The sequence below is a fragment of the Canis lupus genome, chromosome 34 (genome assembly GCF_003254725.2).
Source record: "Canis lupus dingo isolate Sandy chromosome 34, ASM325472v2, whole genome shotgun sequence".
In the NCBI taxonomy this organism is placed as follows: Eukaryota; Metazoa; Chordata; class Mammalia; order Carnivora; family Canidae; genus Canis; species Canis lupus.
Window position 1 is genome coordinate 36952572 of NC_064276.1, and position 24699 is coordinate 36977270.

The window sequence follows — 24699 nt, forward strand, 5'->3', positions numbered from 1 at the left end:
AGACGGCCGGTCAAATTAATTTTGCATGAAGCATTTGGCGATTATCTGTTCAAAAGGAAAAGGGAAAGACAGACATCGAGGGGATGTGGGAATTCACTGGGGATGGCCTAATACATGACTAGAAGCCAGCAGGTAAAGTCCTTATGAATTTGAAAGCAAGCATCAGGGGATTCCTGGGGGGCTCAGCAGTTCGGTGCCTGCCTTCGGCCCAGGGCCTGATCCTGGAGACTTGGGATCGAGTCCCACGTCGGGCTTCCTGCATGGAGCCTGCTCCTCCCTCTGCCTGTGTCTCTGCCTTTCTCTCTCTCTCTGTCTCTCTGTCTCTCATGAGTAAATAAATCTTTAAAAAAAAAAAAAAAGCATCAATCTGCAACAAGTATGAGGAAGTTAGAAACCCAAGAACAGTGAGGCTTGCAAAAAACAGTTGCAAGGGGCAACAACAACAACAAAAGAACTCATTTGAGGGTAAGTTCAGAGTCACAGGCGCATGGAAGCACTAAGTCTGCTCTTTGGGGCAAATAAAGTAACCAGAACCATGAGTTCCTGTATTTCTTGATGATGAAGGATCTTCAATCCAGAACCAACCCCTAAAACATGTAAGAGGGAAATTATGTCTACGATGGTTGAGAAAGCCTAGCATGTGGCGGGGAGCTTGTCCATAAAGAAACATCAAGCTAAGGAAGGAGACGTGCAGGGGCCACACACACGTGGATGCCAGCAGAGCATAAAGGACAGAGAGATTAAGGCTGACTGGGGAAAAAGGGAAGTTTCCAAAAGAGATCATTTTTGAGTGGGTGTTGAAAGATGTGTGGGACGTTAGCCAAAGTCCGCGGGTGGGAGGGCAAAGGGGGGCAGAGGTAACAGGAAGAAAGTTGTCAGATACACAAGTGCGCAGACTTCGTGGGGACACTGAGGCTGGATTCACTAGTGTGGGACTGGCAGGGCAGGTGCCAGGCGCCAAGTACCGAAATGGGGCCAGGGGGACAGGGGGTGAAGGAAGGGATGGGGGCGGCTCCCTGGAGGGCTTCCTGCTCAGATCTGAGCAGAATAAGGAGCCCAGGAATCATTCTACAGCTTTGACTTGATTTTGCCAGATCAAAGTGGACTGAGCCTCTCTGTCCAGATTTGAGAATAATTCTGGTTTAAAACAGTTGTCCTAATGAATGAATAAATAAAAAATATTAAAAAAAAAAACAGTTGTCCTGGTATGATTATTAAGAAGCGGCCTCTATCACTCTTAAATACGTGCTGGTTTGGACAAGTTCTAGGACTACCTAGATATATGTCACTTGGGGACCATCTATCTATGTTGAATAGCAATAATAACAAACTTGTAATTAAATAGTTATAAACTGGGGATCCCTGGGTGGCTCAGCAGTTTGGCGCCTGCCTTTGGCCCAGGGCGTGATCCTGGAGTCCTGGGATCGAGTCCCGCGTCGGGGCTCTCGGCATGGAGCCCGCTTCTCCCTCCTCCTGTGTCTCTGCCTCTCTCTCTCTCTCTATTAATAAATAAATAAATAAATCTTTAAAAAAAATGAATCGTTATAAACTGCAGGGAGGAGAGCTCCCCAACAGGTGTGCCCCAAATGGGTTACAGGTGGGCCGCAAGACATGGATGCTGAAGTGTTTCGTGGAGACAAAAAATCAAAACCATTTTTTTTATAGCTCCTCAAAATTTATCAGCCTGCATATCCTCCTTGAGAACCACTTGTATCATCTTCTACATAAATAAATCCCGTGAGTTCTAGCACTCAAGCCCATGCAGACTGATTCCCTCCTTATTTCCTCCACTCTCCCCTGGCACACGCTTAGAAATGTAATCAAGTCTACGGCATGAAAAAAAGATTGGGAAAGACTACTCTAGATTAATTTAAATGTGGGAGCTCAAAAAAAAAGTGCAGATTCAGGGACCTAGTGACAAAGTGAGCGTGAGCAGCCCCACGTGCATGGCTGGAGCCACGAAAGGTGGGTCACGAACACAGCCCCCGAGACAAAACGGGGAACTCCACCGGGGAGGAATCTGCTCTCAGGCCAGCCGGACTCAGCAAGGGAGAGCAGGAAAGTAGGAGGCCAGAACATTTGATTCTAGTCTCTGTTTTGCCAGAATGCACTAATTATGTGATCTTGAGGATGTCCTTGAGCTTTTTGAGCCCCGGTTTCCTCACTTGATAAATGCACGTCATTTATGCCAGCTGGTGATCCATTATAAAAATAACATGAAGCGTGAGGCGCCTGGCTGGCTCAGCTGGTGGAACATGTGACTCTTGGGATCGTGAGCTCAAGCCCCACATTGGGCAAGAGAGTCTACTTAAAAAAAAAAAAAAAAAAAAAGTAAAACACAAGTTTTTTTTTTTTTTTTTTTAAGATTTATTTATTTTATTTGAGAGAGAGAAAGAGAGGCAAGGGAGGGGCAGAGAGAGTCTTAAGCAGATTCCTCACTAAACACAGAGCTAGACATGGGGCTTGATCCCATGACCCTGAGATCGTGACCTGAGCTGAAACCAAGAGTCAGATGCCTGGGTGGTGTCCCAAAACGGAATTTTTTTTTTTTTTTTTTTATGATGTATGCCTGGGTGGCTCTGCGGTCAAGCATCTACCTTTGGCTCAGGGCGTGTCCCAGAATCCGGGATCGAGTCCTGCATCGGGCTCCTGTTTCTCCCTCTGCCTGTGTCTCTGCCTCTCTCTGTGTCTCTCATGAGTAAGTAAAATCTTTTTTTTAAAAAGTGAGATAAGTGAAACCCTTTGTAAAAGCTGGGGCACTGTGTGAATGTAAAATTTAATAAAAAGATGAGGTTCATCAGGGTCTCCTCTCTCTTAGGGCTGGCCTCCTCTTCCTGTGTCAACCCAGGTACCCCCTGGGATGTCCCTGATAGGCTTTCTCAAGCTTACTCTCACTCCATGCACATCCATTCCCATGACTTCCACCACCACTCATTCACCGACCCTCCAAAATCCATGTCTGCAGCCCAGCTTACTCTCTCTCTCTCTCTCTCTCTCTCTCGGGCTCTGGTCTTGTACATGCAAACTACTTACAAAAAGCTGTCCTGGACTAGTCCCATAGCCACGCAAAACAAGGTCCCAAACTCTACTATCTTCACTTTCAGATCTGCTTTCCCTCCATGAGGGTCACCATCGTGATGGTTCATGCCTGCACCCAGGCTCTGCCTCAGGAGCCACCTCTGCCTCCCTTCTCTCCTTCAGCCCATCAGCCAGTCTGTCAGCTTCACTGCAAGTTCGTGCTCTCACCTCTCTTCTGGATTACTTCCTCAGGGGACTCTCACCTTCATTTACTTTAAGCTCCAGTCTCTACACTATCACTGAGAAAGACTGTTCTAGAACACGGACTTGGCTATGCAATTTCCTTGTTAAAAGTCTCTCAGTGGCTCCTTTCTCGGCCCACAGAGCCCTTCACTACCCGGCCTGTGCTTCCTTCCAGCCTTACCTCTCTGAGGTCTACACCACTTCTAGTTCCCCAGCTATCATCCCGTCCCGTTGGCTTGTCCCTTCTGGCTGGAATGCCCTTCCAACCTCCTTCCGGCCCCTCCCCACCTCCTCCCCCACCTCCTCCACTCGGCTCCTGTGGAAAGGCAAGCTAGTGCAGTGGTTAAGCTCTTCAGCTCACAGTGAGGCAGGCAGGAGTTGAATTGTGATTCTACCTCTCATCAACTGTGTCATCTTGAGCAAGTGATTCTTCTTTGCATTTCAGTCTCCTCCTTTGTAAGATGAGGGGAATAAGAACATCCGCCTCATAGAATTATAGGATGGACTCCATGAATTACATGCATAACCCACAGCACAGTATCTGGCACAGTAAAGCCTCGCTATATGCTCTAGAGATGTTAGGGGTTTTTTTGTTTGTTTTTGTTTTTGTTTTTGTTTTTGCAAACAATCAACCTTGATAACTCAGGTTAGATGCCAGCGAGAAAGGGCAACAGTCCTCAATGCCCTCTGCCTGGATCCACATTAGAGCAACCCATAAAGCCTCTGTCCGTAACTCTTGTCGTTCAAGAACACCCTCTGGGTAACCACCAATAAATAGGCTTATCTCGCCTTCACCCCACTGTAAACGCCTCAAGATTAGGTGTGCGTCTTTCTCATTTTGTTTTGCCAGTTCTCAGCACTGGTGTTCAGTTAATATTTTTTGAATGAGTGATGACTTCCAAAGGGTAGGATTTTAATTTTATTTTGGAAACCCTGAAAGGTTATTAAAATTTTGGGCACAAATTAGGTAGAGACTACAGCTAGGTTTGCCACTTGGAAACTCAATTACATTTCTTAATTCTTTTTAAACATAAAACGGGGTAGATAAGTAATGGTCCCACATGCCATTTCATTTGGCTGTGGAAATACATACTCAGTATTTTAAAAGAAGTCATTGTGCATTAGCAGACCATTTAAGAACAATTACCGTGCTTTTGCACCTCACAGAAATGTCTTCAGGTCAAGCCCAAGTCCTACGTTAGAAATAGAATGTCCCACTAAAATAAAGTGCTATAGCATTCTTGTGCTCAGGGCTGTATTTGTAGTTCTAGGAAAAATAAAAAGGAAAACTATTAATCAGGCCTTGTCTATCACACCAGGTTAGAATCAATCAGAATCAATTGAATCAATTGATTCAATCAGACCTTAATTTTTAAAAAATATTTATGGATTGATTTTAGAAAGAGAGAAAGGAGGGAGATGGACAGAGGTAGAAGGAGAGAGAGAGAATCTCTGGCAGGCTCCACACAGAGCACGGGGTCCCACGCAGGGCTCGATCCCATGACCCAGAGATCATGACCTGAGCCAAAATCAAGAGTTGGTCACTTAGCCGACTGAGCCACCCAGGGGCCCACCCCGAAAGTATTTGTAAAGCTTGTCTGCTACCAGGTGTTGATAAAAATTCCATCAAGTCAGCTAAAAATGATCAAGATTGGTGAAATCTCTAATGTACACGAAGAAATATGTATTGTAGCAAGTCTGCAAGGCGGTGGCCAAAACTTATTATTTACCCATGTTTGGGGTTGAACTTACCTGATGGTAGCAAATGTTCCAGTTCACGAATGGTTACGTAAAAGGTTAGCAAATTGGAGTTCTGCAAGGCATCCAGCTCAGCGGGACCGAACCCTCACCCGCACAGCCTGAAAGCGCATCGTGCACTTTGATATTTGGGGACACGTTACAAGGTGAAAAACCTGTCCAACTAGTTCAACAGCACTGTTATTCCTAAGAACGAGGGGAAACGTTCTGCAAAAACATCGATTTCAACAACCTGTTTTACAATTATGTCATTAAAAAGATACACAGGAGAGGGGCGCCCGGGTGGCTCAGCTGGTTAAGCAGCCCCCTCCTCCTGATTTCGTCTCAGGTCATGACCTCGGCATCATGGAATCAAGCCCCATGGGGCTCCGAGCTCCTTCTGGAGTCTGCTCGTCCCTCTGCTCCTCCCCAACTTGCACCCACTCTCTCTCTCAAATAAACAAACAAACAAATAAATAAATAAATAAATAAATAAATAAATAAATAAATAAATAAATAAATAAAATCTTCAAAAAAAAAGATACATTGTAGAGGAACTAGTAAATTGAGAAATGATCAAAGTAAGCTCAGCCCAGCCTAGCCCTTGCTCTGAACTCCCTCTAGCTACCTGCTGCCTTCAGCCATCTTTACCTTCCTCTAAACCGTGCATAACCTCTCCCTCCTCTGAGCTTCTGGAACTGTGCCTCTTCAGTAATGCTCACCTGCAACGACCTTTTCAATAGCTGTATATTAATGTGTCTTCTGCATTCCATCAAGCTATAGGTTCCTTTAGGTCAGTTTGGCATCTTCCCAAACCTCCCCCCCACCACAGTGGACTTTCCATCTGTGTCGCATGTGACTAAGCATGAAGCATGCCACAGTGATAGCTGTATCAGGGGATCCAGGATGCCTTTGTTTTTTTTTGTTTTGTTTTGTTTTGTTTTTAAGAGATTTGCTTTTCTTATAGAACAATTACTAAAATAGGAATCACATTGCGGGGGGTGTGTGCACATCAATTCCTCTTTACAAGTAGGAAACCTACAAAAAAATTTTAAATAATTTCTTATCACTACATATTCATTGTAGAAAAGCTAGAAAATATAGAAATGAAAATTGAAGATATAACCCTATGGCCCAGAAAAAAAAAAAGCACTACTATATTAAGTTACACCCTTCTGCTTTTTCTCTGAGTTTAGATAGATATAGACATATGTTTATGTGCGTTTTGGTATACAAGTATTATAAATGGGATAATGGTATATATATGCTCTTTTGTTGCATTTTCCCACTTAACATACAGTACAAGTCTTTTGTAGGTCATTTAACATTATTTTACAACCTCAATGTTTTGACTGTACAGTATTCTAAAAAGCATGTTCCATGATTTATGTAATCTTTTATTTTTCTTGCTTTCATTTTAAAAAATAATGCTGCAAAAGAGAAAGAAAAGAAAGAAAACAAGGTGGCTAACTGTTCCCCCATATTTCTTATGAAACAGCAGTGCTGGGGCACCTGGGGGGCTCAGTCTGTTGAGCAACCAACTCTCAATTTCAACTCAAGTCATGGTCTCGAGGGTCCTGGGATCAAGCCCCATGCCTGGCTCTGCACTCAGGGTGGAGTCTGTTTGAAATTCTCTCTCTTCCTCTCTCTCTCAAAATAAATAAAATCTTAAAAAAAAAAAAAAAGCAGTGCTTTTGGACTAGTTGAGCAAGGTTTCTGACCCTGTAAAATATTTCCATCTTTACAGCTATAGCTTTGCCTGTATCACTGGTGACTTTAATTCACAATGAAGGACGGTTGGGTCAAAGAATAAACATATTTCTACTGCTTCCAACGCATACTGCCAAACTCAGCAGTGTACACTTCTCAGTATCTTCACCTGTCCTGGTTTTACCATTTTGAAAAACCTTTCCTTGCACAGCATTTAAAAATCAGTCTCTAGGACCTCCCAAACTCCCTGCGTTTGTCCCTCCAGTCTCTTGCTGACCTGTCTTCTCCACTGCCTCTCCCAAGCCTTTTGTTTGCGCTTTTCCACAGCTCACGTCTTACGAAGGCTTTGCTCTAACACTGAAATCTGCCTACCTAGTACTTTATGCCCTTCGACTCTTACAGTCAAACTGCCAACCAACTAATCCGATAAACTAATCCATGCTGATGTGAAACGGCTCATTCCCAGCGACATGTGTCCAATATAACCAGCGCAATTTAAGGGCTATACATCATCTCATCTGCAATGCATTTTATTTACCTTAAAGAGCAGTGGTTCTCAAGGTTTCCTGCACACAGAAATCACCTGGGGAGCTTTTGAAACTACTGGATGCCTGGGACTCACCTCCCAGAGATTCTGCATAAATCTGGTATAGGATAGAACTTGAGCATCAGGATTTTTAAAGTTCCCTAGGTGATTTTAATGCAGCATCTGGGTTTGAGATGGACGTTAGAGAAAGATCTCAGGTAGCTTCTTCTTAGGTAATACTGGAGGATGCCAAGGGGAGAAAAAGTACAATGAACAAAATCTCAATAATCTGACTCATCTGCATAAGATACAGGAGATAAGAGTGGGCAAGAAGAGGTGCAGCATTTGCCAATGACACGGAATAAAAGTAGCATTCATAGTTCTTGATGCTGGGCATGTGCCGGCCACGCTTCCCCGCTGAAGTGGCTTCATTGGCTTTTGTAATTGAGCGAATTGCTTGGGTAACAAACTTGATGCCATGCAATTTAGCGGTGGCGCTCCAGGTTTCAAGGAGATAAGTCGCTTCTAGTTTACATTTGTTTTACTGTTTCAAGAAAGTTGGGCAATCTCCCAGATTTTCTCCACAATCCATAGCAGAGCTTTGAAACAACTCTGAGAGGAATAGCTACAAGTTCCAGGCATTTAAATGCATTACTGGGGGCGCCTGGGTGGCTCAGTGATTTGAGCGTCCGTCCACCTTTGGCTCAGGTCGTGATCCCGGGGTCCTGGGATCGAGTCCTGCATCAGGCTCTCCTCGGGGTGCCTGCTTCTCCCTCTGCCTGTGTCTCTGCCTCTCTCTCTCTCTGTGTCTCTCATGAATAAATAAATAAAATCTTTTAAAAAATACATTACTGAAGCTCATAGCAACCTTGTAAGGTAGATGTCAACCCTATTTTACAGGAAAAAAACAGAGGAGCAGAGAAGGTTAGTAAACTGCCTGGCCTCGAAGCCAGAGGGTGGCCTGGTTGGGATGAGACCCAGCAGGCAGCCTCATACATACTTACAGTGTGTCAAGTCACATTGCCTTTTCCCCCAGGCAATTTGAAGTGACAGTGACGTTACTAAATTGCTTTACTGGGTAGAATGTGCTTCCATGTGGTCTGAATGATCTTTCTGATATTTCACAGCTTAGAAGAAAAGAGATGAGAGCCACTTCTGTGCAAACTCACTCTCCAGCCACAGTGTCAAGTGAGGATACTTGGTTACCTCATTTATCTCTGTGACCGGGCTCTACACACAGTATCATTCCCAAACACCAGATCACAGGGTCCAAAGGCCTTGCCTCTGATTGGGTTGCCACCCTATAGTTGGGGAAGAATGGCTTTTCTCCAAAACTGGCTTTTCCCAAATTATACATGATGGGGAGGACTCCTTTGGTGACCTGAATCTGAGAATGATCTCTGCAGCCAACAGAGCAGTTTCTTTTTTCATGTTTTTCTTATTCTTCTTACTGTTGAAGGTCATTATAACCCACCCAGGTAAAAACCACTGTCACTCCCAAACTGCGTAATTTTGGAAGGAAGAGAGGGACTGCAGGGCTTCCTACAGGAAGACTGCCTTTCTTGGGAGAAAAAAAAAAAAAAAAAAAACGCTAGAGAAGGAGATGGTCATTCTTCCACCATGTCAGCATTACAGTCAGCAGGAGGGGGTAAGGAAGGGGATCTATAATTTCATAGACCATCCCTACCAGACAACAGGGGACTTTGGGGTGGAAAACATGGCTGGATTTAAGAAAAACAAATTCCTGGGATGCCTGGCTGGCTAAGTCGGTGGTGCATGTGGCTCTGGATCTTGAGGCTATGAGTTTGAGCCCCACCTTGGATGTAGAGATCACTCGAAAAGAAATTCTTTTTAAAAATTAATTTAAAAAAAATCCCCGGTAGGAAAGCGCTACAATACCCTACTTAAGGGGCCTTTTGATAGGACAAAGCCTCAGAGACTCTCTACACGCAATTAGAATGGACAGGGAACATCAACCCTCTAGGAAAATCATGATCCGCCCCCCCCCCTTTTCTCTTTCTCTAGTCATTCCTGAAAAAAAGGTTACAAAATAACCTTAATAGGAGGGTTAGAATAATAGGGCCCAGCCTTGGCTGCAGCTTGTGCTTTAGATTTTAGATTCTCTGGCACTAAAATTAGTGTCTCTTACTATTGAATAAAGTGCCGGCCGTTATGGGGGAAAAAGACATTCCTACGCACCCTATAATAGAAACGTCACCCCGCCAGGGCAGGCAGGAGGCCCTTGGCTCTGGCGAAGATTATCTCCTCGACAATCAAGGGCATAAAATAACTGCTGCGGGGCAGGCAGGGAACAGGTGCACCTGCGCACCTGCCGCCCCCCGCGCCCGGGCCTCCGGCCTCCTCCCCGGGCTAAGCCGCTAAGCTGCGGGCGGGAAGTGCCAGCTCCGAGCTGTCGCTCCAGGCCTTGCCCCCGCGGCTGCCCCCGCAGCACAGGGCTCCGCGAGCAGGGGCCTGGGGGAGGCGCCGGGGATCCGCCCGGTCCCGCCCGCAGGCCTCCCCGGAACCCGGCCCCGACGCAGGAAGGAAAACGGGGACCGGGGACGGGGGAGGGGGGGATGCAAGATGCAAATGTCAATTCCTTGCAAACCAAGGACGAGGAGGGGTTGGCGGGCGGGGGGGGGGGTGTCTTAAGGACCGACGGAGCGGGTGAGCAGTTGTCGAGCTGTAGGCAAGACCTCCACGGCCACCCCGCCGGCGCAGGCGGGAGGATAGAGACCTGCCTCCCCTCCACCCCGCAAGGAAGCGCGGGCCTGAGGATAGAGACCTGCCCCCCCCCCCCCGCCCCACTGCAAGGAAGCGCGGGCCTGAGGATAGAGACCTGCCTCCCCCCGCAGGAAGCACGGGCCTGAGGATAGAGACCTGCCCCCGCGCCCCCCCCCCCGCAATGAAGCACGGGCCTGAGGATAGAGACCTGACCCCCCCCCCCCCCCCCGGCAGGGAAGCGCGACACCCTAGAAGCGCAGCCCGAGCCACCCCAACAGTCGACCGCCTGGGGCAGCCCCGGCGGCTCAGCCGTTCAGCGTCTGCCTTTGGCCCAGGACGTGACCCCGGGGTCCCGGGATCAAATCCCACATCAGGCTCCCTGCAGGGAACCTGCTCCTCCCTCTGCCTCTTTCAGGGTTTCTCATGAATAAACCAAATCTTTTTAAAAAGCGGGGGCGGGGGGAGGCGGGGAGCAGCCCGGGTGGCCCAGCGGTTCGGCGCCGCCTTGGGCCCAGGGCGTGACCCCGGGTCCCGGGATCGAGTCCCGCGTCGGGGTCCCTGCAGGGAGCCTGCTCCTCCCTCCGCCGGTGTCTCTGCGTCTCTCTCCGTCTCTGTCTCTCTCTGTGTCTCATGAATAAATAAAATCTTAAAAAAAAAAAAAAAAAGCCCGACCGGCTGACTGCGTTCGAGAAATGCGCGTCCTGGGGTCCCGCTCCGGGCTCCGGGCTCCGGGGCGGCCGAGGGCGCGGGGCGCGGGGCGCGGGGCGCGTCTCACCACTTGCTGCGCGCTCCGGAAGGTGGCGTCCAGCAGCATCAGCTTCCAGGGGTCCGACACGGAGCCGGGCAGCGGGATGTAGACGTAGTAGGCCGCCAGGACGGCCAGCGCGGCGAGCAGGACGCAGGACGCCCTCATGGTGCCCGGCAGCCCGGCTCGGCTCGCCCGCGCGCCTCGCGGAGGCCGGTGGGCGCGGGGCCGGCGGGTCTCGGCGGGGGTCGGCGGCGGGGCCGCGGGGCCCGGGCCCGGGAGCCAATCAGACGCGGCGCCCGGAGGAAGTGCGAGCGCGGCCGCCTCCCTCCGTGTCCTTGGCGAGCGCCGCCGCGCCCCGGGGCTCCAGGGGCTCCGGGGCTGCGGGCGCCGCACAGCGGGCCCTGGCGGACGCAGGCCCGCCCTGCACCCCGCGCTGGAGGGGGGGGGCTTCGCAGGCGCCCCAGCCTGGAGGTCCCCCCTGCAGGCGCCCCAGCCCCAGGCCCCCTCTGCAGGCTCCCCAGCCTGGAGGCCCCCTCTACAGGCGCCCCAGCCCCAGGAACCCCTCTGCAGGCTCCCCAGCCTGGAGGCCCCCTCTGCAGGCTCCCCAGCCCCAGGTCCCCTCTGCAGGCTCCCCAGCCTGGAGGCCCCCTTTGCAGGCTCCCCATCCTGGAGGCCCCCTCTGCAGGCTCCCCAGCCCCAGGTCCCCTCTGCAGGCTCCCCAGCCCCAGGAACCCCTCTGCAGGCGCCCCAGCCTGGAGGTCCCCCCTGCAGGCGCCCCAGCCCCAGGCCCCCTCTGCAGGCTCCCCAGCCTGGAGGCCCCCTCTACAGGCGCCCCAGCCCCAGGAACCCCTCTGCAGGCTCCCCAGCCTGGAGGCCCCCTCTGCAGGCTCCCCAGCCCCAGGTCCCCTCTGCAGGCTCCCCAGCCTGGAGGCCCCCTTTGCAGGCTCCCCATCCTGGAGGCCCCCTCTGCAGGCTCCCCAGCCCCAGGTCCCCTCTGCAGGCTCCCCAGCCCCAGGAACCCCTCTGCAGGCGCCCCAGCCTGGAGGTCCCCTCTACAGGGTCCTCAGCCCCAGGTCCCCTCTGCAGGCGCCCCAGCCTGGAGGTCCCCCCTGCAGGAGCCCCAGCCCCAGGCCCCCTCTGCAGGCTCCCCAGCCTGGAGGCCCCCTCCTCAGCCCCAGGTCCCCTGTGCAGGTGCCCCAGCCCCAGGCCCCCTCTGCAGGCTCCCCAGCCTGGAGGCCCCCTCCTCAGCCCCAGACCCCTTCTGCAGGCTCCCCAGCCTGGAAGCCCCCTCTGTAGGCTCCCCATCCTGGAGGCCCCCTCTGCAGGCTCCCCAGCCCCAGGCCCCCTCTGCAGGCTCCCCAGCCTGGAGGCCCCCTCCTCAGCCCCAGGCCCCTTCTGCAGGCTCCCCAGCCTGGAAGCCCCCTTTGCAGGCTCCCCATCCTGGAGACCCCCTCTGCAGGCTCCCCAGCCCCAGGTCCCCTCTGCAGGCTCCCCAGCCTGGAGGCCCCCTCTACAGGCGCCCCAGCCTGGAGGTCCCCTCTACAGGGTCCTCAGCCCCAGGTCCCCTCTGCAGGCTCCCCAGCCTGGAGGCCCCCTCTGTAGGCTCCCCAGCCCCAGGTTCCCTCAGCAGGCGCCCCAGCCTGCAGGTCCCCTCTACAGGGTCCTCAGCCCCAGGTCCCCTCTGCAGGCTCCCCAGCCTGGAGGCCCCCTCTGCAGGCGCCCCAGCCCCAGGTCCCCTCTGCAGGAGGTCCCCTCTGCAGGCTCCCCAGCCTGGAGGCCCCCTCTGTAGGCTCCCCAGCCCCAGGTCCCCTCTGCAGTCTCCCCAGCCTGGAGGTCCCCTCTGCAGGCTCCTCAGCCCCAGGTCCACTCTGCAGGAGGTCCCCTCTGCAGGCTTCCCAGCCCCGGTCCCCTCTGCAGGCTCCCCAGCCCCAGGTCCCCTCTGCAGGAGGCCTCCTCTGCAGGCTCCCCAGCCTGGAGGTCCCCTCTGCAGGCTCCCCAGCCTGGAGGTCCCCAAGGATGCGCAAAGCCAAGGTGGGGGGGGGTATCCTGGCTCAAAATGGACAGCCCGAGAAAGAGAATAAAAATCCTCCATCTTCTAGAGCCAGACATGCAATAGGATGTAAATGCTAGCTGATGTGTTGTGCAAAATAAGAGAGAGACAGAGAGATTCCTATAGCTCAATCAGTGACATATCAGTGGTAACCTAGCATCCAAGTCTTGGTTTCCCGACCTCATTCGCTGATAAAAAGGAACCTGGACTCTGCTGGCTCTTTGGGGAAAAGCTTGATTCCAAGGCTGGGACCAGTGAAGTACAAGGCGAGTCGGTTGTGCGAGAAGACAAGGAAGCGCTCAAAAATGATGGGACTGGTCAGAAGGACACGGGGGACCGCCTGAAGTATCTCTCAATGGCAAAAGCTGGGTAATCTTAACATCCAAATAAATAATTAGTGGGTTACAAATAACATAAAATCCAGGAATTTATTACACATGAATAAAAATAAACAGGGAAATGCCACCTGATAAAATAATTCTTTCAATGGGTCAAGGATAGCAGAAAAAGCATTTGAATCCAGATTTCCGATGGGGGAGAGGGTGGGTGTAGAATGGGGCAAAGAACTCCAGCAGCAGAATTACCACCAGGGATTCCCAAAGGAAAACATTTGGAAGAACTGTTTTAGGGAGGTGGTAAGAGAACAGCTCCAAACTTACTGGACACGGCCTCAAAACACCTGGCACGTATAATCTTGAGCCTTAAGATAGCCATTTAGATGGAGTCTGATTCAAGGAAGTGAAATAGTCATAAATTTGGGACTGATAATGAGATTTTTAGGAGAACATGTGTTTCTTGTTCAGAATTGGAAGGAAACATTCATGTGAAGGGCAACACTTCAACGATATTTCAAGCATTCAGGTTTGAGGTCACTGTTTTGTATCTTTTGTTGTTGTTGTTGTAGCTACCGGTTAAGCACATGACTCTAAACAGAAAAGGATGTGTATGTTTGTGGGTGAATGTATAGGGTATAAGGTTAGAAGCAAATCTTTATGGGCGATTAGAAATAATCCCAGAGATATCAACCAAACTGACCACTGAATTAATATAATTTGTTTTCAGGCCATCTGTAAAATAATTCAAAGTTTTACCTTGTAGGTTTTGATGTTTTCTTCCTGGCTTTTGACTTGCACTCATAAAATCGTACATCTTAGAGCTGGTGACAAACCACAACAAACCCACCACATCTGACTCACCCTTCCTTTCTTGAGCAGTAGTAACAAGCTCAGTCTTAGGATGAAACTCTTGAGGCCCAGAGCAGCTGGCTCGCAGTCCTCTAGTTTGTAAGTAATGGAACCAATATTTAGTCCCCCCGCCTCCCTGTACAGGACAGTTTCCCTTAAGTAGGACACTAAGAGATAGAAACCAAGAAGGAACAAAGAAACCACAATAACTCTCTGTGCTTCTTCTGTAAATCTTAAAATTTTAAAAAAACGGGGCCACTTTGAGACAAATGTAAATGTCTCCATTACTTGTTTCTAATACTTCATCCGTTCATTCAATAGATACACCTGGGCTATACTGGGAGATGAAGGAGGGAGGCAAGACCATAAGGTCTCTGCTCTTTTTGATTTTACATGGTTGGTGGTGATGGTGGTGGTGGGGAGAATGTAGGAAAAATAAAGATTCTCTGCAGAAAGGTACAAGTTGGGGGCTTTGACCAGAGATTTTTATTGCCTAAAATCGGGCACATTCCATTTTCTAAAAATTCCTGCGCTCTCCAGGGAACTGAATGTTATTTTGGTGTCCTTGGTGGATCTGCCTACGAGAAAAGGGTGGTCCACGTAGATGACTGGGCATGGTTGTTGGTCCTGGGGTGTATCTGATGGAAGGTCATGACCTGGTAGCGATCAGGGGCCCAGGCAATCAGTCACCTGTGAATTTGAATATCATCTTCAAATAAATTCCAAAGTCCTTTTCTAGGCTAGTCTGGCTGTCGCTGCCTGCCTCTGTGATCACCGCTTGTCCTCCCCGCTGTCTTCTATGCTGCAGCCACACTGGCTTCCCTCCTATCAGATGTACCAGGGCTTTTCTGCCTCGGGATCTTTCTATGTGTCACAGTCCGTGCTATTTCCTCTGCCTGGCACTCTGCCCCCTGCTTTGCATCCTAGTTGGCTCATTCCTATTATTGAGATATCTGCTTAGATGTCAATTCCTCAGAGTGACAATATTTTATAAAGTTCAGGATGCAATTGGGCCCTGAAGCTTGTAAGTACCTTCTGTAACTGCTAACTGACCATCCAGCAGTGGGATTCTTATCTTAGTCACAAAGCGAATTTAAAGGATCCACCCCTGAGTAAAGATGGAAAAGAGTTAGATGGAAAGAGAGTTATGTTGTTGGGTATTCATATCCTGAAGGAACGTGTTTTATAAACTAATTTTCAAAATTTCTGAAAATACTGAGTTGATTTTATTTCAGAATCTTGTTTCAGAAAGTCTATTGAACATTTATTTGCCTGCTTAAAAGCCAGTCTTTTTAGGAGTGTTCTGGTTAAGCATCTTTTTTCCACTTACCATTTTTTTTTTTTCAGATTGTCAGACTGATGCAAACAACTATGGGTAATCTATTTGAGGCTTGTCTTCCTATAATCCCTGAGAAAGTGATTTCATACATTTTTTGTTATAAAATAGCTCCTTCCATTTTATGGGTGCATCCAAGAACCGGATATCTTTTCGTGGCCTATGTATAAAATTGTGCATCAAGGAATTGATAACATTCAAGATTATATAACATCACAATATGTCACAATAACCTTATTATCTTTGGACATAGATTGCATTTGTTTTCTAGAGTCTGCAGACGTTTACCAATGACCTACTAGTACTGAACACTTATCATGCTTGGGGGTGGGACAATATCCCTGTATGGAAGGAATTCTTAATTTAGTAGGAAAAAAATAGTGAACAGGAAAACAAAAGAAAATTTGCTAAGTTCTATGGCAGAGGTGTAGGAAGGGGAGTCTTCAAAGGTGAGAAAAGGCATATGCAGGTATACTGTGCGATCTAAGGTTTGTGGTGAGAGCATGGTACCTGCGGGGAGCAACGTCTGTTGATTTTATGAACAATATCATATAGTAAATTTTATCAGCAGAAGTTTCAGGTCTGTGTTTGTTGTTGTTTTTAAGCAGGCTCCACACTCAACGTACGACTTGAATCACAACCCAGAGATCAAGAGTCACATGCTCTGCCAGTGGAGCCAGCCAGGCATCCTTCAGGTCTGTTCTTAACTGAATTACCAGTGGAACCAGAGATAGTAATATATGATCAGAATTTATTTCACTGATTTAATTGGATGTATACAAATCCAAGATAGGATAATCTGTGTATGCTTCTCAGGAACAAATGACTTCTATTTATAAATGTACTTTTAACAGTTACTTAAAATATCCACTGGCCTAAGTTCTTGGGCCAGGTAGTCAGGATGACATTTACATTTTAGCAATGAGACATGCTAAAAATAAATCAAGCAGGTTATATATTCAGTTAGGCTTGTCTATTGTTTCTTGGTTCATAAACATGTACTTATCTCGGAAAAAATAAACCATTAGTTTGTTCGGTTGGGCATTTACTTTTGTTAGGTCCCACTATATTCCCAGAAAGTGATTCTTTTTAAAAATTTGAACCCCAGATTTAAGCTCTTACCTATTCCAGTGCCTGCCCTAAACTCTATATCCAGGTCCCAACTCAGTCCTAGGCACACAGCCAAAGTTCAATAAATATGTAGAGCTGATAAAGTCTAATACTGAGATCTGAAAGGCTGACAATGTGAAAAAAGAGATCATTACTTCTCTTCCACCCCTAAATATAATTAGGTAATGAACTGAATATTACGTAGTAACTAAAAACAATAGGTCTGTTAAATTTAAATCTGTTTCTTATGCATGTATAATTTTGGAAAGTAATCCAAAACTTTGAATATCTCCTCTGAGAGAAAGAGAGAGGATTTGGAAATACCCAAATCCCTTTTTTTTTTAATAAAATTTTTATCCCTGTTTTTTTTTTCCCCAGCTCTTTTGAGATATAATTGAAACATTACTTTGTGTAAGTCTAAGGCATACCACCTGTGGATTTGATACACTTAAATATTGCAGAACGACTACCCCCATAGCCTTAGCTAATACCTCCATCATGTCACATATTATCATTTCTTGTGGTGAGAACATTTAAGATCTACTCTTCTTGCAACTTTCAAGTATATAATATGGTATCATTAACCATAACCACCATGCTGTGCATACCATCCCCAGAACTTTTATTTATCTTACAATCAGAAGTTTGTTCTCTTAGAGCAACATCTCCCCATTTTCCCTACCTCCCCCCCAGGCAACCATTGATTTACTCTCATTCTCTCTGAGTTTGGCTTTCTTACATTTCACATATAAGTGATGTTGGTATTTTTCATTCTGTATCTGACTTAAAACTGGAAATCTGGAAAAAAAAAAAAACTGGAAATCTGTGCCCTTTAACCAATCTCGCTCTGTTTCCCCTACCTCTCAGCCCCAGGCAATCACTTTTTCTACTACTGTGTTTCACAGTTTGACTTTTTTTTTTTTTTTTTAAGATTCCACATACTAAGTGATATAATGCAGTATTTGTCTTTCTCTGTCTGGCTCTTTTTTCACTTAGCGTAATATGCCCACAGGGTCCATCCATGTTTGCTGCAAGTGGCAGCATTTCTGTCTTTCTCATGGTTGAATTAGTCCACTGCGTGTGTGCACGTGCACCTGCTTGTAACAGAATTTCTTTATTCATACATCTGTTGATAGACATAGATACTTAGTTTTTTCCATATCTTGGCTACTGTGACTAATACTTCCCATGTGAAGTGCAGATTTCTCTCTGATTTTTTTTTAAAGATTTAATTTTTTATTCATGAGAGACAGAGGGAGAGGGAGGCAGAGGGGGAGGCAGGTCCCCGAGGAGCAGGGCACCTGATGCAGAACTCGACCTGAAGACCCTGGGATCATGACCTGAGCCCAAGGCACACACTCAACTGACTGAGCCACCCAGGTGCCTCTCTGATATTCTATTTTCATTTCACCAGGGATATTGACCTCTAGCTTTCCTTTAAAAAAAAAAAGATTTTATTTATTTACTTATGAGAGACACAGAGACACAGGCAGAAGGAGAAGCAGGCTCCGTGCAGGGAGCCTGATGTGGGACTCGATCCCAGAACTCAGGGGTCACGACCTGAGCCAAGGGCAGACGCTCAACTGCTGAGCCACGCAGTCGTCCCAAGTCCAATGTTTTCTTACTGATTTCTGTCTAGATAACCTAGCCAATATTGAAGTCTCCTGCTGTCATTGTATTGTCGATTTCTCCCTTCAAATCTGTTAGTATATGCTGAATATATTTAGGTGCTCTAATGTTGGGTCCATATGTGTTTGTGTGTGTGTGTGTGTGTGTGTGTGTGTGTGTGTGTGTGTGTGTATGTATATAGGATTATTACATCTTCTAAGTGAATTGATCCCTTTATCATTAGGTATTAATATTACATCAGCACTATTATAGGATTTTTTCCCCCTGAAGTTTGTTACTTAGTTATAATTTGATATACATATTAAAAAATATGGCAAACTTTTGATGCACTTGTTTAAATGTTTTAAATTTCTTTTAAAGTTTGTGTCAATATAAAAATCCATTGATTTTTATCAAAATAAGTACTTTTTAACAATGTTTATATTAATATGGCAGAAAATACAGCCAGTAAAGAGATACATGGGAAAATGTTTAACCTTACTAAGAGTCAAGAAATGTTATCAGGGTCCTATTTTTCCTTCCAAAAAGTTACTAAGAGAGAGTATATCATAGATAAGAATAGATATTATAAAATATAGGTAAATACACAGAATCCAGTTTCCTTTTATAAATGATACCATGATATGAGTCTTTATGTAGAAGAACAAATTCCTTAATAAAGACTACTTTAAAATGATTATATATATTCAAAATATAAAAAAATAAGTTTCTCCTACATATTAAGTAAGTAAGGATTGTATCTAAATGTAAGTAGAGTGCTTAGCCCTTAAAATAATTAAAAAGCGGAATACTACCACAAACAACTGCTTAGGTAATAATAAGTAAATATGTATTATGGCAACAACTAAGTTTAAAGAAATGCAAAAAGGCTTAAATACAACTGGAAGTAAATACACCCTAACCTCAGATGCATTTATGTTTATGTAGTAGAACTATGGATAATTTTAATTTCTTTTTATTACTTGGAGTTTTTCAATTTTCTTCATTCATTATTATAGTGTTTTAAAAATAACATAGAAACAGGTCACAAAAATGCCAAAGAACATTGGTACCATAACCATCTCATATCAGATAAACCTGAAGCTTTATTGAAAGTTAGATATCTATTTACATTTATTTATTTAATTTAGAAATTGTATTTATAAAACAATCCTCTATATTTGTCTCAAAGTGCCTGTCCTAACAGAAACAAAGTTGGCTGGAAATTCTTTAGTCAGCTCTATCATTGGCTGCCTATATGACCTTGGGAAAGCTACCCATCATTCTTGACTCTTAGTTTCTTCATCTGTAAAATAATGGTTTGGACCCAACATCTCTAAGATTCCTTCTTGTTCCAAGAGCTATCCGTTATATGAGAATGCAAATACAAGCTACACATGTTACAAAAGGCACTGTAAATAAGGCTCTAAAAACATACTTTTATAGGAAAAATGAAAAAGCTACTCTGGAAAAGTAATTTATGTGTGAAAAAAACAAGAAATGGTTAAAATATAGTATTAACTCAATAAGTGATCATGATCAAATCACAGAAATGTGTATGTGGCAAGAAATTCTATCATTGAGAAAAAACACGAAGCATGATTAAAGTCTTCTAGATTCATTGGCCTAAAGTTACTTTTCTATTCCTTTGGTAAAATGAATCATTCAGTTGTGGCAATATTAATGACTATTTACAAATTACTTTATAACTTTACTTTTATACTTTTTATAATTTATAAAAAATTACTTTATATATATATAACTTTATATATATATACACATATGAAGATCTATACACATACTATTAATTGTATATGATGGCCTATTTCTATTAAATGAAAGTCCCATTGATTTGAGAAATTATTTGATCATCTACCTCATAATAGATGCATCTCACTAGTTTTTAAAAATTATCTTTTGGGCTCAGTTGATCCAGGGTGTGATGTGCCTCTCGATCTTGGGGTTGTGAGTTCTAGCCCCACATTGGGTATAGAACCTATCTGAAAGAAAGAAAGAAAGAAAGAAAGAAAGAAAGAAAGAAAGAAAGAAAGAAAGAAAGGAAAAAGGAATCATCTGACTTTTCATATGCTTTATAGTGAATACTTTTGGGGGCATATGAATGGAACATTATTCCAAACAAAACTTTAGGGATCCCTGGGTGGCTCAGCTAGGTTTAGCGCCTGCCTTTGGTCCAGGGCCTGATCCTGGAGTCCCGGGATCGAGTCCCGCGTTGGGCTTCGTGCATGGAGCTTGCTTCTCCCCCTGCCTGTGTCTCTGCCTCTCTCTCCCTGTCTCTCATGAATAAATAAATAAAACCTTTTTTTTTTTTTTTAAAGAAAACTTGCAAGAGCATCGTAGTCAGCATTTGGTATATCCCAGAATTTTTTTGAACACTGTTGATAAATGTTGGTAATTTCCCACATTGTGAGTTGTAGGTCTGCAAGCTGGAGGCTATCTATCTATCTATCTATCTATCTATCTATCTATCTATCTATCATCTCTCTATCATCTATCACGGTCCTACTCTCTCTCACATCTCAGACACCCAGCATGTGCCCTAGACTGTGTCATTAGCAGCACTTAAGGAATGCCCTTGATTCAAAAGAGCATTGTGAGGAAGGAGGTGTTGTGTAGAGTCAGGCTGAGAGGCACCGAGTTCTCCGTGGTATCAGAGGTGAGGGTTGCTAGTAGTGTCTGTGCTCCTTGTTTCCGGGGCACCGTGGGCAATCTGGTGGTGGCTTTGCCCCAAACAGCTTTAGCCTCTGAGAATAATTCACATTTTCTGTTAAAACTAGCTCGAGTGAGTTGGTTCTGTTGTTTGTAACCAAAAGCCCTTAAATGGTCATTTACAGAATAAATTCACAATTATGGTGCTCAGTTTTGTTTCTCTTGCCTCTCACATTAATCTTCCTTTTAATTGTTAACGTCCTTGATCATGACTATAAAATCATGATTCCTGGATTATTAAAAAGGATATCTTAATAATCTCCTTGCCACCAGTATCTGTTCCTTTTCTTTTTCTTTTTCTTTTTCTTTTCCTCATTTAGAAAATGAAGTGGGCAGAAACTGATTTTAAGGTGTTCTCTAGCACTAAAAGTCTATGATTTATTCCCTTCTGTTCTTACTGATTGGCTCTTCTCTGCCCAGAATACCTTATCCTAAATTTTACACTTGAGTCTTTGCCACAGAAAATAAATATGAAAAAGAATAGCCTGAAGACCAGTAGCTAAGATTTGAAGGGTAGGGCAAGGCCCATGTACTGAATCTGTGACCTTGGCAACCTTGCATTAATGTGTTTTGGTTGTTTTATTTGGTCCTATACCCCTCACGGTTATGAATATTTCTGTAACCCTAAGAAGAATGAGAAATAATAAGAGTATGAAAAGCATAAATTTAAATCCATAATATTAATATTTTTAAACGACTTGACATATGAAGTAGTAATAAGTTTTATAATCAATATAATTTGTATTTAAGATTTTATTTATTCATGAGAGACACACAGAGAGAAGCAGAGACACAGGCAGAGAGAGAGGCAGGGTCCATGCAGAGAGCCCCAAGTGGGACTCGATCCCAGGACCCCAGGGTCACGCTCTGAGCCAAAGGCAGATGCTCAACCACTGAGTCACCCAGGCGTCCCTTGTGTGTAGTATGATAAATGTGTATGTACTATTTAAGAAAATCTGACATATCAGACTTGTGATTTTTTACTAATAATTATGAAATTTCAATTATATGTTTTGTTTCATTAAGTAAATAATCAATGTTTAAATTTAATTCATTTTGATTTAGTATCTTATAACTCACATTTAAATAATTAGTGTAGTGGGATGCCTGGGTGGCTGAGTCAGTCCAGTGACTGGCTCTTGGGTTCCCCTTAGATCATGGTCTCAGGTCATGGTTTCTGTGTCAGGGGACCCAGCCCTGAGTCAGACTCCATGTACGGCAGGGAGTCTGCTTGAGATCCTCTCTGTCTCTAAAATAATATATATTTTTAAATAAATAGCATGGGGCACCTGGGTGGCTCAGCGGTTGAGTGTCCTGTTTGGCTGAGGGTGTGATCCCGGGATCCGGGATTGAGTCCCACATGGGGCTCCCGGCAATCCCTGGTTGTGCAGAATGTGTCTACATTTGAGAGGAGATATAAATAGGTGAACTAAGTGAAGCAAGTGGAGGTATAGCCCAGTAATATGGTGTAAGCCAAGGACAGTGCTAAAATCTAGGTCTTCATTTTGGATGGCCCTGGAAACAATGCCTATGCTTAAATCTCCTTCTCCTGTTTCAAGAAGAGGAACTGTGCTATAATAGTCAATTTTTTTCTGTCCTGAGGAATTCTAAAGTAAAGTCAAGAAATCAGGCCAGAGCTTCCTCAAGACAGTGCAATGTTGGTTTTGCTAAAAAGAATTCCTTCTTTTTGATAATCTTGTGATAATCAAACACAATTGATTTCAACTGATTTTTCTTTAGGGACTTAGGATAATAAGATAGTAAATATATTCATTACAACTCTAACAAGATAATGAAATAGACTAATAGACTAGAAACTCAAGCTTTTTTTTTTTTTTTTTTTTTTTTTAGATTTGCACTCTTACCTGTAAAGCTTATGGACAGATGACTTAATTTCTAATTAACAATTTCAGACACATGTATGAATTGTGGTTTTTGCCATAAGGTGTTCCAAGAGTTTCTGGGAAATGGAAACTTATGTTTCTTATTTTCATAGCAGGGAAACATATTTGTTCAATCTGCTTGGAGGAGAGTTGGTAAAAGACCTTGAGTGTTCATGGGACAGTGCTTGGATGTATGTTAATGTATGCTATTGATAAGCCAATATCAATAGCAAGGGTTTGATAAGAAAAGTGGCACAGTGAGAGCTACTTTGTTTCCCTAAGTTTTAAATTATAAAAGTAATCCATGTTCACAATTTAAAAAATCAAGCAATGTAGAAGTGTTGTCTAGAGGTATCTACTATATGACATTGGCTTTTAATTTCATATCAGTGTTCCCAAGAGCAGTGATTTAATGCATATAAGTTCCTTGGTCGGTCACTTGCATGTGAAAAGAAAAAGAAAACAAACAAAAAAAATTTAATTAGGAAAATCAGACAATGTAATTTTAAAATATTGATAAACATCTCAACTCGATATGATACTATACATAACAGCTCCATTAAACCTTCAAAAAGAGAAGCAGGCAAAAATGTTAATGAAAAATTAAAGGAAATTAAGCTTAATGAAGGAGAAAATAGCCTAATATTTTAATAGCCTCTATAAAGTAAGTTCAACTGTGTGTGAAAGTGAAGGTAAAAATAATGATAAAGCATTAGGTTTTTTTTTTTTTTTTCACATCTGTGACTGTATCAAGCATCACAACTTTCATGTTAGTGTGCATTAGGGAAACATTTTTCTCTTTTATACATATTACCATGAAATTACCTGTCTACTGTGGATAGTGAGGATGCCGTATGGCCTTGTGAACTCCAGCTGTATAAAAAGAGAGGTGGTAAGATGAAATAGGGACTGTGTAGATAGAGCTCACCAAACCCTGAGCTCTCGGAGGGCATCAATTTGCTCTGCATCAATGATGCTCTGCATCAATTCGCTTCACAGTTGCATCCCCAGTGCCTAGCACAGTGCCTGGTGTATATAATACCTCATAACTATTTGTCAGATGACAATAGTAATAGCACTTATTGAGTGCTTTCAGTGCACTATTCTAAACACTAATATTATTTTACACAATCCTCTAAAAACTCACAAACTACTTCATAGCGTATCTATTAGTGCAGGAATTTATAGCTCATGGGATATGAGCTTAAAGGCATTGGGACCTAAGAGAAATTTATAGTTTGGTCGCTATAGGGCAAAGGTTAAGAACTTTTGGAATCATACAATTGCCTGAATTTTAGTTTTCTTCTGATTTACCATCGTCCAAAATATGGAATTTCTTTTCCTGTCTGTGCTGTCTGGTCCTTAGCATCTCACACAGTTTACTTGGTCTCATATGCTTGCTACAATTTCAATAGCTCAGTCATCATGGGTTTAGAACTTTGGTTTTCAGCCACTTGACTATGATATGCAAAACTTTCTTGGTATTCATTTTGGGTTTGCTGATATTTTAGAAGTGGAGATATTTTCTTCTGGCAAAAGCTATCTATATCTTTTGTCAAATTTGAGAAATTTTTGGCCATTGTTCCTTAACAGAGAGACTCCAGGGGCGCCTGGGTGACTCAGTGAAGTGGCTGTCTTCGATTCAGGTCATAATCCCGGGGTCCTAGGACCGAGCCCCGCGTTAGGCTCTCTGCCTAGGGATGAGTCTGCTTTTCTCTCTCCTTCTCCCTCTGCACTTCCTCCTGCTTTCTATCTCATGTGGTCTCTGAAATAAATAAAATATTTTTAAAAACCCAATGGGATTCCAATTATATGTGATGTTTTCCCACAGTTCCCTGAAGCTCTCATTTTTTTTTATCTGAAGTTTTTCTGTCTTGTTAATACTGAATAATTTCTATTAATCTCTCTTCAAGTTAATGGACTCTTTCTCTGACACTTACATTCTACTGTTTAGCCTGTCCAGTTAATTTTGGATTTTAATTGTTACATTTCTCATTCTAGAAAATTTTGAAAATGGAAAACAGATTCCATTTTGTTTTAGAAGTATGTTTGGTGAGGTGTTGTTTCACTTACATACAGTGGAATTCTTGAGTTT

The 24699-nt window shown here is 44.6% G+C and overlaps 1 protein-coding gene across 1 annotated transcript in view; it reads right to left on the bottom strand.

Moving 5' to 3' along the window:
• NCEH1 (neutral cholesterol ester hydrolase 1) overlaps window positions 1-10953 on the bottom strand; it is a 60219-nt gene extending 49266 nt beyond the window's left edge. Inside the window, exon 1 of the mRNA XM_035710313.2 lies at window positions 10734-10953. Within this exon, the coding sequence (XP_035566206.1) occupies window positions 10734-10871 (138 nt within the window). The 5' untranslated portion in view covers window positions 10872-10953. The remainder of the gene's footprint in view (window positions 1-10733) is intronic.
• Window positions 10954-24699: the final 13746 nt, after the last annotated feature.